The 13,109-nt window shown below is 35.4% G+C and overlaps 1 protein-coding gene across 11 annotated transcripts in view; it reads right to left on the bottom strand.

The window, feature by feature from the left end:
- The window catches only part of PHF20L1 (PHD finger protein 20 like 1), a 77,402-nt gene that overhangs the window by 21,190 nt on the left and 43,103 nt on the right, over window positions 1-13,109 (bottom strand). For all 11 annotated transcript variants that reach the window (XM_053558251.1, XM_053558255.1, XM_053558256.1 and 8 more), the window contains 2 exons: window positions 10,098-10,154; window positions 8,818-8,925 (listed from right to left, as the gene is read on the bottom strand). In XM_053558251.1, coding sequence (XP_053414226.1) covers window positions 8,818-8,925; window positions 10,098-10,154 — 165 coding nt within the window. The remainder of the gene's footprint in view (window positions 1-8,817; window positions 8,926-10,097; window positions 10,155-13,109) is intronic.

Raw genomic sequence — 13,109 nt, 5'->3', positions numbered from 1 at the left:
ATGGCTCTTTGTAAAGGGTTATCACAGGTAAGGGCTGATCACAATTCTAAAGTGTGAATTTTCTCTTTGTAATTGTTTTCTCCATTAATCTTAATCACACGTCTTTCTTTTAAGTTATCACTTACTTTCATATTGTCGTAAGCTTTCTCTATCCTTCACTTCGGCACCAAGCGTGCCTCCCCTCCTTACTTTACATAATAGCTGTGTCTTTCCCCCATTTTCATAGGCATCTTAGCACATTTTGTGTCTGCCGCTAACCCCTGGAACAGACCTCAGTTCACTGATGGCGCCAGATGACTTTGCATAGCTGGCCATTCCTGCACAGACAACCTGGCGTCTCCCCTGGAACACCCAAGCCAGCCACAACCCCTGGGGACCTCTGCTCAGCAGGGGTTCACAGAAGTGTGTTGAGTCTGGTAATCACCATCACCTTTGTAATTAATGATTACATTTGAGGAGAATTTATCTGGGATATTTACATTCATTTTGGAAATTTTATCTGTATTTTGAAGCTTCTCACTTTGGTAAGATAATTCACACCACTGACAGGAGGGTATTCAGTAGTCAAATGAATTTGTGGTTAATGATTTTTGTTTACAGGGCCCTACAGCTCTCTTTGGAAAGTAGTTTCTGTTTTCAACCTCATTTTATCTTATATCTTTGAATTTTTTCTGGCAGCTTTAGAGTTAGAGAATGCAGAAACTTCACACCCTGTGGAAAGATTATTTTTGGACTATGCAGAGAGTAAAAATCACAAGAATTTACCAACTAATGATTACTGATTATGAAACTGTCCAACTGGGTTTATATTTTTTGAAACTGGTTTTATTAAACATTTAATGAACCTGATAAAAATGCTGACTAAAGAATATTAATAACACAAAATACTTAGGTACCAATCACACAATTTCCAATGTGAACTAATAACAACTTTCTTTCCCCACTTCAGAGGTACCTACTATCCTGAATTTTTGTTCACCATTCTCTTGCTTTTCCCACATTCAGCAGAATCCCTAAAAAGACACTGTTTGGTATTATAAATTTTGATCTTTATGTAAATGAAATCATGTTACATTTTCTAATTTAATTTTTAACTTAACATTTTGTTCCTGAGGCTTCTGTAGCTCTAATTCCTTTCTTTACTTAGAGATACAGACTCCACTGAAGGAATGTATGATGTCCGACAGACAGCGGGGCTGCTCTCCGGGCTGCTGTGGAGCACTCTCCTCCTGGCCTCGCTGGACGTATCCTGCGGGCTCCCCCAGGAATTCTGAGGCCTCCTGGCACCCCTGTCTTCAGCTTTATCTCTGCAGTTGTGCAGTTGCCTCTGTTTCCTCAGCAACATCTATTATCATCTATCTTGGTCATTTGTGCCAACATGGCAGGCATGAAATAGACTTCATGAAGTTTTAAAAATTGTTTTCATTCTTAAAAGACAGAGCGTCTTATTACATATTTGCCTTATTACATTGAGATTTCTTCTGTGAAGTACCTGTTAAAGTATGTGCCCATTTTCATACTGCGTTACTCTTCTTTTTAATTTGTAAAAGCTTAAAATAACATTCTAAACATTAATCTTCTCTCAGATAATGGGTTGCAATACTTTTTTCTAGTTAATTTGAAGTGTACAACACATCACTGCCATCATGCATTACTACTTATACACTCATCTTCTATCTAATCGTGTTTATAGCCATTAACCAACCTCTCTTCACCCCGCCCCTCACCCACACGACCTTCCCAGTCTCTGGTGTCATTATATTTTCTATCCCCATGACATCAACATTTTTAGTTCCCACATAAAAAAGAGAACATGTGATGTTTATAGTCCTCCAGTGCCTTATTTTACTTAACATAATGACCTCCAGTTCCATCTATGTTGCAGCAACTGACATAATTCCATTCTTTTTTATAGCCAAATAGTATTTCATTACGTACATATGCCACATTTATCTGCTGATGGACACCTGGGCTGATTTTTTATCTTTGCTATTATGAATAGCAATGCAATAAACACATGAATGAAGGTATCCCTATTAAACACTGACTTCTCTTCTTTTGGATAGTTATCCAGCTGTGGAATTGCCGGATTGTATAATGGTTCTATTTATAGTTTTAATAATTTATATTCCTACCAACAGAGTATAAGAGCTTCCTTTCCTTCTCATCTGAGCTAGCAAGTATCATTTTTTTTTGTCTTTTTAATGACAGTCATTCTAACTGGGATGAGTTGATATCCCCTGGTGGTTTTGATTTGCATTTCCCAGATGATTAGAGATGTTGAACAATTTTTTCATATGCCTATTGGCTAATTTTGTTTTCTTTTGAGAATCATCTATTCATGTTTTTGCCCACATTTTATTGGGATTTGTTCCCCTGTTGTTGAGTTGTGTATTCTAGATATTAGTTCCTTGTCAGATTAATAGCTTGCAAATATTTCTCCCATTTGACAGGTTGCCTCCTCACTCTGCTGCTTACTTACTTTCCTGTCCAAAAGCCTTTTAGTTTAATATTGACCTCTTGGTCTCTTTTTTGTTTTTGTTGTTTGTGCTTTTGAAGTCTTAGCCATAAAAATTTGTGCCTAGACCAATGTCCTAACGTGTTTTTTTCTATGTTTTCTTTTAGTAGTTTTATAGTACCAGGTCTTGCATTTAAGTCTTTAATCTATCCTGAGTTGGTTTTTGCATGTAGTGGTATCAGAATCCAGTGTTATTATTCTGCATACAGAAATCTAATTTTCCCAGAACCATTCATTGAAGAGGGTGTCCTTTTCATAATGTACATTCTTGGCATTTTTGTTGAAAATCAGTTGGCTGTAAATATGTAGATTTATTTCTGTATTCTGTCCCCTTGGGCTAGTGTCTGTTTTTATACCAATACCAGCCTTACTACAGCCTTGTAATCTATTTTGAAGTCAGGTATGTGATGCCTCTAGCAATGTTCTTTTTGCTTAGGACTGTTTAGGCTACTCAGGTTATTTTGTGATTCTGTACTAATTTTAAAATTTTCTTTTCTAATTCTGTAAAAAATTATGTTAATATTTTGATAGGGATTACACTGCATCTGTAATTACTTTGGGCAAAGTGGTCATTTTAATAATATTAATTCCTCTGATCCATGAGCGTAGAATGTCTTTTGCATTTGTTTACATTCTCTTCCAATTTCTTTTTATCAGTGCTTTACAGTTATCTTTGTAGAGATCTTTCGCTTCCTTGGTTAAATTTATACCTATGTACTTTTTTTGTAGCTATTTTAAATGTGATTGCTATCTTCATTTCTTTCTTAGCATGTTCATTATTGGTGTATAAAAACACTGATTTTTGTTTGATGATTTTATATCCTAAAAGTTTACTAAATTTATTTACCAGATCTAAGTTTCTTGGAGTCTTCAGGTTTTTCGAAATATAAGAGCACATTAACATCAAAAGGGACAATCTAAATTCTTCTTTTCCAATTTAAATGCCTTTTCTCTTGCCTAACTATTCTGTCTTATTCTGGTTTTTAGAAGAAAGGATTTAGATTTTTCATATTTAGTATGATGTTAGCTGTGGGTTTGTTATATACAACTTCTACTATAGTAAGGTAAGTTCCATCTAGGTCTAATTTGAAAGTTTTTATTATGAAGGGATGTTGAATTTTATCAAATATTTTATTTACATCTATTGATCTCAATAGATCATACAGTTTTTGGCTTCCATTCTGTTGATATATCACCTTGATTTTCATATGGGATAAATACCACTGCATCATGATATGATTATTATTATTCTAATGTGCTATTGGACTTGATATGCTAGTATTTTGTCAAGGACCTTAGTGGCTATGTTTATCAGGAATATTGAACTATAGTTTTCTTTTTGTTTTGTTCTTTTCTGGTTTTGGTATCAGGATAATTCTGTCCTTATAAAATTATATCAGCAAAAAAGGACTTTTTTTTTTTAGCACTTCTTTAATTTTATGGAATAGTTTGAGGAAAGTTTTTGTATGAGAAGGTATTTGACACAATTTCCATTTTTAAAATATTTGTTGAGACTTTTTTTGTGCCCTAACATAATGATCAATCCTGGGTATTTGCTGATGAGAAGATTTATATTCTGTAGCTGTTGGATGAAATATTCAGTAAATGTCTGAATTTGGTCTAAGAGGCAGTTTAAATCCAATGCTTGTTAATTTTCTGTCAGGATGATATGTCCAGTTCAGAATATGGTGTTGAAGTCTCTATTGTACTGGAGTTGTATCTCTCCCTTCAAATTTAGTATTTCCTTTAAATGTCTGGTTGTTCTGGTGCTGGGTATATGTATCTTTAGAACTGTCATATCTTCTTGCTGAACTGACTCCATCATTATATAAAAAGCCCAGACATTTTCACTGTTTTTGCCTTTAAGTCTGTTTATCACTGCTCACTTTTGGTTTCCATGGAACATCTTCTACTTCATTATTTTCAGTCTGTATGTGTCTTTACAGACAAGATACATATAGTTTAGTCATTTTTTAAATCCATTCAACCAATCTCTTTTAAGTGGAAAGTTTAATCCATTCACATTCAAGATTTTGATTGATATGTGAGGACTTATTCCTATAATAATATTAATTGAATCTTGGTTGTTCTTTCCTCTTATGTTTTGTTAGTTTTCTCTAGTAGTAATACTTGAGTCTTTTCCCATCCTTGTGTGTTTACCACTAACTTTGTGTGTGTGTGTGTATTTTCACGACATTAGATATCATTCTTTCACTTCCAGGTATAGACTCACATTTCTTATAGGGCCAGCCTAATGGTGATGAATTTCCCTCAACTTTTGCTTATCTGGGAAAAGACTTTATTTCCCTTTCATACATCGAGGATAGTTTTGCTGGGTTTAGCATTCTTGACTGATTAATTTTACTTCTTTCAGTACTTTAAATACACCATTCCATTCTCTTTTGGCCTACAAGGTTTCTGCTGAAGCATCCTTTAGAAGGGAATAGATTCTTTCCTCTTGCTATATTTTAGCACTCTCCCTTTGTGTTTGATTGAGACAGTCTGACTATAATGTGCCACAGAGGAGACCTTTCTACACTGTATGTATATGAAGATCTCTGAGCCTCCTATACCTGGCTGTCTAAATCTCTTGCTAGACATGGGAAGTTTTCGTCAACTATTTTGTTAAATAAGTTTTCTAATATTTGTTTTCTCTGCATCCTCCAGGACTACAAAAACTCAAATATTGGGTCAATTCAAAATGTGCCAAATGTCATGTAGGCTTTGCTCAATTCTTTATTTTTATCCTACCGGATTATTTTAAAAGATCTGTCTTTCTGCTGCTTAATCTAGTCTGTTGTTGAAGTTCTCAAGTGTACTCTGTATTTCATTCAATGAAGTATTCATTTGAAGTATGTTTGGTCTTCTTTTATGATATATATCTCTTTGGTAAATTTCTCATTCATATCCTGATTTCTTTGCATAGTTTTTCAGTATTCTAGTGTATCTCAATGAGCTTCTTTAAGATTAATATTTTGAATTCTTTACTTGGCATTCCTAGGAATTCTTACCTGGGATTCATTGATAGGCAATTGTTGTGGCACTTTTGTGGAGTCCTATTTCCTTGCTTTTTCATACTTCCTACATTCTTCTGTGGTATCTGTGCATCTGGTGTAGCAGTCGCTTCTTACAGTTTTTTTAATTTGGCTTTGACTTTGGTTGCATGTAGTAATATAATCTCTGTATGACCTTGTCAGCTATAAACATTATCAGTGGTATCTGATTTCCTCAGTGGCTTAGGGTATGGTCATTAGTGGAGGTTGCGGACTAGGATGCTGGCAGAGCCAATTTTCAAGTAAGTGGTGACAGTAGTGAACCAAGTGTGTTTGCCCTCGGGCCTCTGGGTGGCATATGTTGATGCCAAAGTTAGTGGGTCCTAGGGAGCTGACTCTTGGGCCTCCAGATGCTTTGCTTGAATGCTGGTAGGAGCGGTGGTAGGCCAGGTAGGTGGGTATATTCTCAGGCCCCTGGGCAGGTGTGGCATTGACAATGGCAATAACAGAGCTAGAACGACCCTCTTTGTCCCAAGCAATACACATGGGTTGTGGCAGTGGCTGTGATAGGCTGGGTAGGCCAGTCTCCAGTTCCACAGATGGCACATGCAGGTAGGTGCCAGCTGTGGTTGTAGTGGTTGAGTAGGTGAACCCACCCTTCTGCTTCCAGGAGGAATGTTTGGTTGTCAATAGCAGTAGACTGGGCTTGGCAATCCATAGTCCTCCAGACTGTGTGCTCTGGTAAGGAAAAGGGAGGTGAGATCAAGGCTAGCCCAGGCAGGCTTGTCCTCAGGCCTCCTGATAGTATATGCTGCTGATGGCTGTGGTAGGCAGGTGCAGGGTGATCCCAAGGTCCCTGGTGGAATGATTGGGCAAGGGGCAGCAGCAGCTATGTGCCACCCTGCTCCTGGGCAGGGAGAGGTTTTCAGTGCCAGTAGCCTAGGAAGACAAGTGGAGAAGATATGTTTTGCTCACACTTCAGTCACAACGGTGACAGCCTGTGCTTTGCCTGCACTTCAGCCCTGATGAGAGCTCATACTTTGCTTGTTTCAGCTCAGTGGCAACAGGTGCAGTGGCAGCAGATGTGTGGACGGGGAACAGATGTTCTCTGATTGTATGAAAATATGTGATGGGTCTGCTGCCAAAGGCAGCAGGTTCACTGCTGGTATCCTGAACATCAGCCTTGGCAGCAGATAGCCATGGTGATAGATGTAGACTAGGGACGTCAATGGGGTTCCAGAGATGTGAAGATGGCAGGCTCTGATGGGTCCCAGGATAATATGAAGTCTACTGGGCACTGAATTCTGAAAATGGCTTTGCTGTAAATTGCTTAGGACTCAACAGCTACACCAAGCCAGTGTGTGGGACCCAGGGTGAACTCTCTCTCTAGAACAGTGTTGTTGTGCAGTCTTCAGGCAGCTCTCCATGTTAGTTTCCAGGCCCACATGGGTCAAGGGGCTCTCCTGTGGCTATGATTGCAGGAATCCATCATAAGAATGAAGACTACTAGGGGTCTCTCATTTACACTTTTCCCACACTGAGAAGTCTCTCCAAGCTCACAGCTGATTCAAGGGGAGCAAGCTGCCTCACTTCCCTCTCCTTCCTTGCTTTAGGTGTTTCCTGACACTTCTCTTTTCAATTCTGGTGTGCTGTCTTGAATGATCTATTTGAAGTGTCATTATCTACTTCCTAACGTGGTTCTTTTTTGAAGAAGGGATGGGTAAGAGTCAGCCATCTGGAAGCCTCTCTCCTTTTCTGACTTCTTAAGCTGCACACATAGCAGCTTTTTATCCTTTTCTAACATAGGCATGTGTGGCAAAACAATTTCTTTCTTACAAGTAGCGTTTTAACTATATTCACAAGTTTTGACATATAACATTTTCATCATCTTTCAGGTTCTTAACATCTTTTTTGCTTTCCCTTTGGATTTTCTTTGATCCATGAGTTATACTGAAGTGTGTTGCTTGATTTCTAAACATTTAGGGCTTACATTTTTGATACTGCTCTAGTTAATTATATTGTGGTCAGAAACCAGGGATATGCATTATAACCACTCTTTATAATTTGTTATTTGTTTAAAGCTGCATCACATAGTCAATTTTAAGAAATGTTCGTGTCTGGCTAAGACAGGAACTATACTACTGTTATCTTTCTTATCTTTATGCCATACTTTTTAGTATTATTTATTAATTACTAAGAAAGATAATAATATGATGGTGTTCAGTGGTAAAATTTAGAAATTTTATGTCCAGGAGGATATAAAGTGAACTGAATCTTTGTCATTATATGATAACCTCCGAGCTCTAGGAATGATTTTTGCTTTAATGACTACCTTATCTATTTTTAACATATCTACTCTAATTTTCTTTTTGGTTACCATTTTTTTTCCACATTTTCCATATCTTCAACATTTCTCTATCCTTAAATTTAGATATTTCTTTTATATGTAATACAGAACTGAATTTTTAAATCTTTAGATAACTTTTATAATATAGCTATAGTTTCTGATAATATGTGAATTTATTTCTAATATTATATGGTGACTTGTATTTTTCTCCTTTTTCTGTAATTTTCTCTCTTGCTATTGCATTCTTCTGATGGTTTATTCAATGTATTTTTCCTCCCTCTCTTTTGGAAATTATATCCTATCCTTTTATTCTTTCAGAGTTTATGTTAGAATTTTTACATGCAGATTTAAAACTTACTAAAGTTTAAAAAAAGTGTTTCAAGGAGCTTAAAAACACTGAAATACAAGAATGCTCCTCCCAATATATGTACAAGTTATGCTTCACATTTTTGTTCTGTTTTTCCCCAGAAATCATTTTACACTATCAGTGTTTAGTTTTACCCACATATTTACACTTTGCTCGTCATGTCTTCCAGAATCTTGAATCTTCCTTTTGTCATTTTCCTTCACCCTTTGAGTATACCCTTTAGGATTTCCTTTAGATATGGACTGTGGATAGCAAATTCTGCAATTCTTTATTTTACCTCATTCTTGAAAACTAATTTAAGGGACTCTACAATTCCAGATTGAGAATAATTTCTTGAGTATGCTGGTGCTTGGTCAGAGGAACTAGTCTAGCATAATGCTAGAAAGGAACGTCTCTATCAGTTGTAATCATTAATTTACTGTAGTAAACAAAGTGTATTTTTTGAAATTATAAGACAAAGAAAAGCTACAAGAGTGTCTCAGTTCTCAATAAGTGGGGATCCTGTCAGACCTTTACTTTGGCAAAAGAAAAGGGGAGTCCAAGAAATCTTAGAACTTTTAAAAAATGGGAACAGCTATCATAGCGTACTTACCATGCTGTTTAGATTTCTTTTTCTTTTTCTTCTTCTTCTTCTGTTTTGGCTTATAGTGATCTTTGTCTCTCTTCTCTTTTCTTTCCTTATCCTTTTCTTTCCTCTTACCTAAGAGATTAAAAGCGAATACTTTAGTAATCATGACTGATCCTGAGCTGTTCCTTTGCAGTTAACCTAAAAGCAGCATTTATGTTTTAATCAGCTATTCCAGTCACCTGCCCAAAGTGGATGGATGCAATTAAACTGTTCATGTCATGAGAGTCTGGAACTGCTGATTAGCTTATTGGCCTAAAGAGGAGATCTTCATTAGCAATGTTGAGAAATCCCAACTCCTGACACCTTAAAGTTAATACAGACAGCAGTTAAAAACCTATAAATGAGTAATATCCTCAATTTTCCAAAGCAGCAAGAAGTTAAACTCCATAATTTATAAAAGACTTGACTGAGGAGACCCTGTTTTTTCATATATAATTTAATGAGAAAATATATTAGAAGATTAGAAAAAAAACTTAATGGACCTTTCTTTGGAAAAATTTTTAAAAAAGAATTCTTATATAACTCCTTCAGTCTTTCAACACTTTCCATGTACATACAAGAATGAAGGCTAAGAACGTAAAGACACAAATTTATTTCATTATTACAGCATTATTTTCCCCAATCACGTGTACTTAAAAAAAAAAAAAAATGTCAGAGCAATATCTCAGAACATTCTATTTCAAATTAATCATCACATATATCCTAGCAGTTATTGTTCTAAGTCAGAATGGTTTAGCCTACAATTTATCAAACATATTTAACCAACTTTTAAGTGACCCAAGCTCTAGTTATCCAATCTATAGAATATTTAAGACCATTATTCATTACCTCATCACTTTTAGTCATCACAGCACAGAGGAGAGAAAAGATAGCAAAAAAAATGAACTTATTTATAAGGCATATCAAAGAAGAAAGTCTGAAGTAAAGACTATTTAAATGCATCCTCTGTCTTAACAATATTAAATAGAGGCTTATTTTTAAATAGACATAATTTTAGCTAGGGATGATAAACACAAAAGTTCTCAGAGAAAGCCAGAGGCTCCCTCTGCAAAAAAATACAGATAATACAAGATATATATTTAATAAATCATGTATCTGGAGCTGACTAACACTAATAAGTACTAAAACAGATGATCACTTACACCTAAAGAAGCATTAACGGGTAAAGAGTAAGGGGTAGACTATGTCCTCCCTCTCTGTCAAGGTTTATAGTCTTTTGCTTAAAGATTACTTTCTGTTCATACCAAATGCTGTTGAGCTTTTTTCTTCCAATTTCACTTTTTTTTCTGTTTTCAATATTCCTGTGGGTTAGGGGGAAAAGATGCAAGTTTAGTTAGAGACAAAAGTATGGGATGCTGTTTTAAATTATTAATATAATTGTTCACAAAACGCTACATAAGCCTCGCTTTCTCCTAAAGGTCTATATTATTTTATTGCCAGATTTCTTACTTCAAAAAAGCAATAAATTAAAGATGATTTTTGTTCCTTCAGACTACCGAGGTTCAAATGCTGAATCCACCATTACTAGCTATTATGACCTCAAGAATGTCATTTAATGTCTTTGTGTTTTAATTTACTTATCTGTCAAATAGAAATTAGTATATCAAAAATGAAAAAAAAAAGAAATAAGTATATCTACTTTGTTAAAGGATTATGGATCAAAACACGTGAAATATTTAATCCAGTGCTTGGTGAATAAGCAGTTTTTCTTTCTTTCTCTTTTGTGGTAAGAATATAATTTGAGACCAACATTTCCAGAAATTGCATAAATATAAGTCTAGCCATTAAAAAAAGTTAAGATAACTAAACTAGGCAATCAGTAAAGATTTACCCTTAGCATCACTGTCTTTGGCAATCCATGTGAGCACAAGGTCTATATACCTTATCTGTTTCTGTGACAGGTATATGAATGCTGTTCAGATCATCCAAATGAAATAATAAACTCTATATGAATGTACACTGGTTTTCAACAACCTGTATAAAATTTTTAAACTAATATTTAATATCTTATTGCCTAAAACACTTTTGAGCTCCATCATGAATTCATTGTTAGATAATGGCCACAATAGAATTATTCTACAAACCACTTTTGGTCTATGTATAAATGTAAAATAAAAATGAATATTTACAATCTTGTGACACTGAGATATTACTAATAGTTCAAAATACATTTTAAAACCAATATTGTACCTCAATTACTGTGTAGCTAACTGATACTGATACATTTAATTAAGTTACTCAACTTATATTAAACCATTCACAATGCTAACACTCATTTGTGGCTAGGGTTGATCTAAGAAAGATACCACAGTGAATTTAAAATGTCTATTAAATTATGCTTTGATATCAGTTACTTTGTGATTTTTTAGTTACTCTATAACAGTATTAAAAAAGCTGGCATTTCATTTGTCATATTTCAAACATTTTATATAATTTAAACATAAAAATACAACCCTACTCAAATGTTTTAAGTCTCTATGTAAGTTTCAGATTAAATAAGAATATTTCCATTTGTTATTAGAAAAAAATGAAAGGAATATACCACAACAAATAGAAATATGATTAAATTTCCTTAGTATCTACTGAACAAATGCATCACTTTTTTCTGTTTACTAATTATCATACCATGAAAGCCCTATAAATTTTACACAATTTTCTTTTCTTTTTTTTTTTTGAGACAGAGTCTCACTATGTCACCCTCAGTAGAGTGCTGTAAAATCACAACTCACAGCAACCTCAAACTCTTGGGCTTAAGCGATTCTCTTAACTCAGCCTCCCAAGTAGCTGGGACTACAGACGCCCATCCAGCTATTTTATTGTTGTAGCTGTCATTGTTGTTTGGCAGGCCCAGGCTGGGTTCGAACCTGCCAGCCCTGGTGTACGTGGATGGCACCCTAGCCACTTAGCTACAGGCGCCGAGCCTACACAATTTTCATGAAAGCCATAAAGCATTCACAACGCAAACTAAGAAATGTGCTTTCTACATCCTCTGTGGTACAGATACATTCAGAAGCAGCATTCCCTCTAAGGTTCCTGTTTCTCTGGAGCACTCAGTCTCCATGACAAAAGAAGAACAATGGTGGAAGTGGAGCCAGGGAGTCAGATTAAAGGCACTGCCTTCCTGCTATCATTCCTGACTGGAATATGTGCCACCCCTCATGGTACTTGGGAGACAAAGAACATAGCTAAAAACCATTCCTCCAGGACACAGAGGTTGGCACAGTAGAATGATCAGTCATTCCCAGAGGGCTTTCAGGAGACCCAGTTCTGGATTCAGTTTTCATGTTCTAGTACAGGGGTCTCCAATACGTAGCCCTTAAAGCCTCATACTGATTTGTGAGGGCTTTTTTGGCTTATCTGGGTGTCATATCAGCTTTCATTAATGTTTGTACATTTACTGTGTGCCCCCAGAATAATGCTTATTCTTCCAATGTGCAGCAGAAGAAAAATAAAAGGTTAGACACCTCTGTTAATGATTCCTGAGCCTTTAGATTTCATAAATGGTAAAATTTCAAAAATGAAATTGGGAGAACAAATGGTTGTCAACATTTTATACAAGATATGAAAATAAGGAGTCATATATGCAATAATGGTGGACTTTAAAAATACAGACCTATCATAAAATTCAACAAGAGGATAAATTTAGTTTACCAGAAGTTATTTCACCATACTCTAAGTTTAGAAACCAAATACTAGTACTTGTTTATGGAATAATAAACTAATATTCACAGAACATATTCTAATATAAAATTTCATATGGCAGTCTCACACATAATGTAAAAACAAAATCCAAAAACCAAATGGAGTTATTTTGATTGAAATAAAAGAGTACTTTGAACCATGCCTGCCTGCATACAATTTAAAACTAGTAATACAGAGTCATTTCTAAAGCCCTTTCTGGTATGCTAAGTATTGCAGATTGTTCTGCATAAAAAAGAGGCAATCCCAGAGACTCTCCATGGAAACCTCAGCTTCTGCAGAAGCCACAGATCATTTGGTGTAGGGGCGGAGGTAGATTACAAAATCTCTAGTTGTAGTTTGTTTTGAACAACTGTGGAAAATAAACTGAAACCAATTTAAAACAAAAAGGCTTTTAAATCGTAAATGTAAAGTTGATGCAAAATATTGGAATAAAATTGAAGGCCATTTCAAACCTCACCACGGATTAGGTAGAGTTTATGACATGCTTTTTTGTCCTACTAACTCAGACTAATTATATTTCAGTTATTAGCTTGCAACCTTTCTAGATTTTAAAT

Source organism: Nycticebus coucang, chromosome 13, assembly GCF_027406575.1.
Source record: "Nycticebus coucang isolate mNycCou1 chromosome 13, mNycCou1.pri, whole genome shotgun sequence".
Taxonomy (NCBI): domain Eukaryota; kingdom Metazoa; phylum Chordata; class Mammalia; order Primates; family Lorisidae; genus Nycticebus; species Nycticebus coucang.
This window is presented reverse-complemented; position numbering and strand designations above follow the sequence as displayed.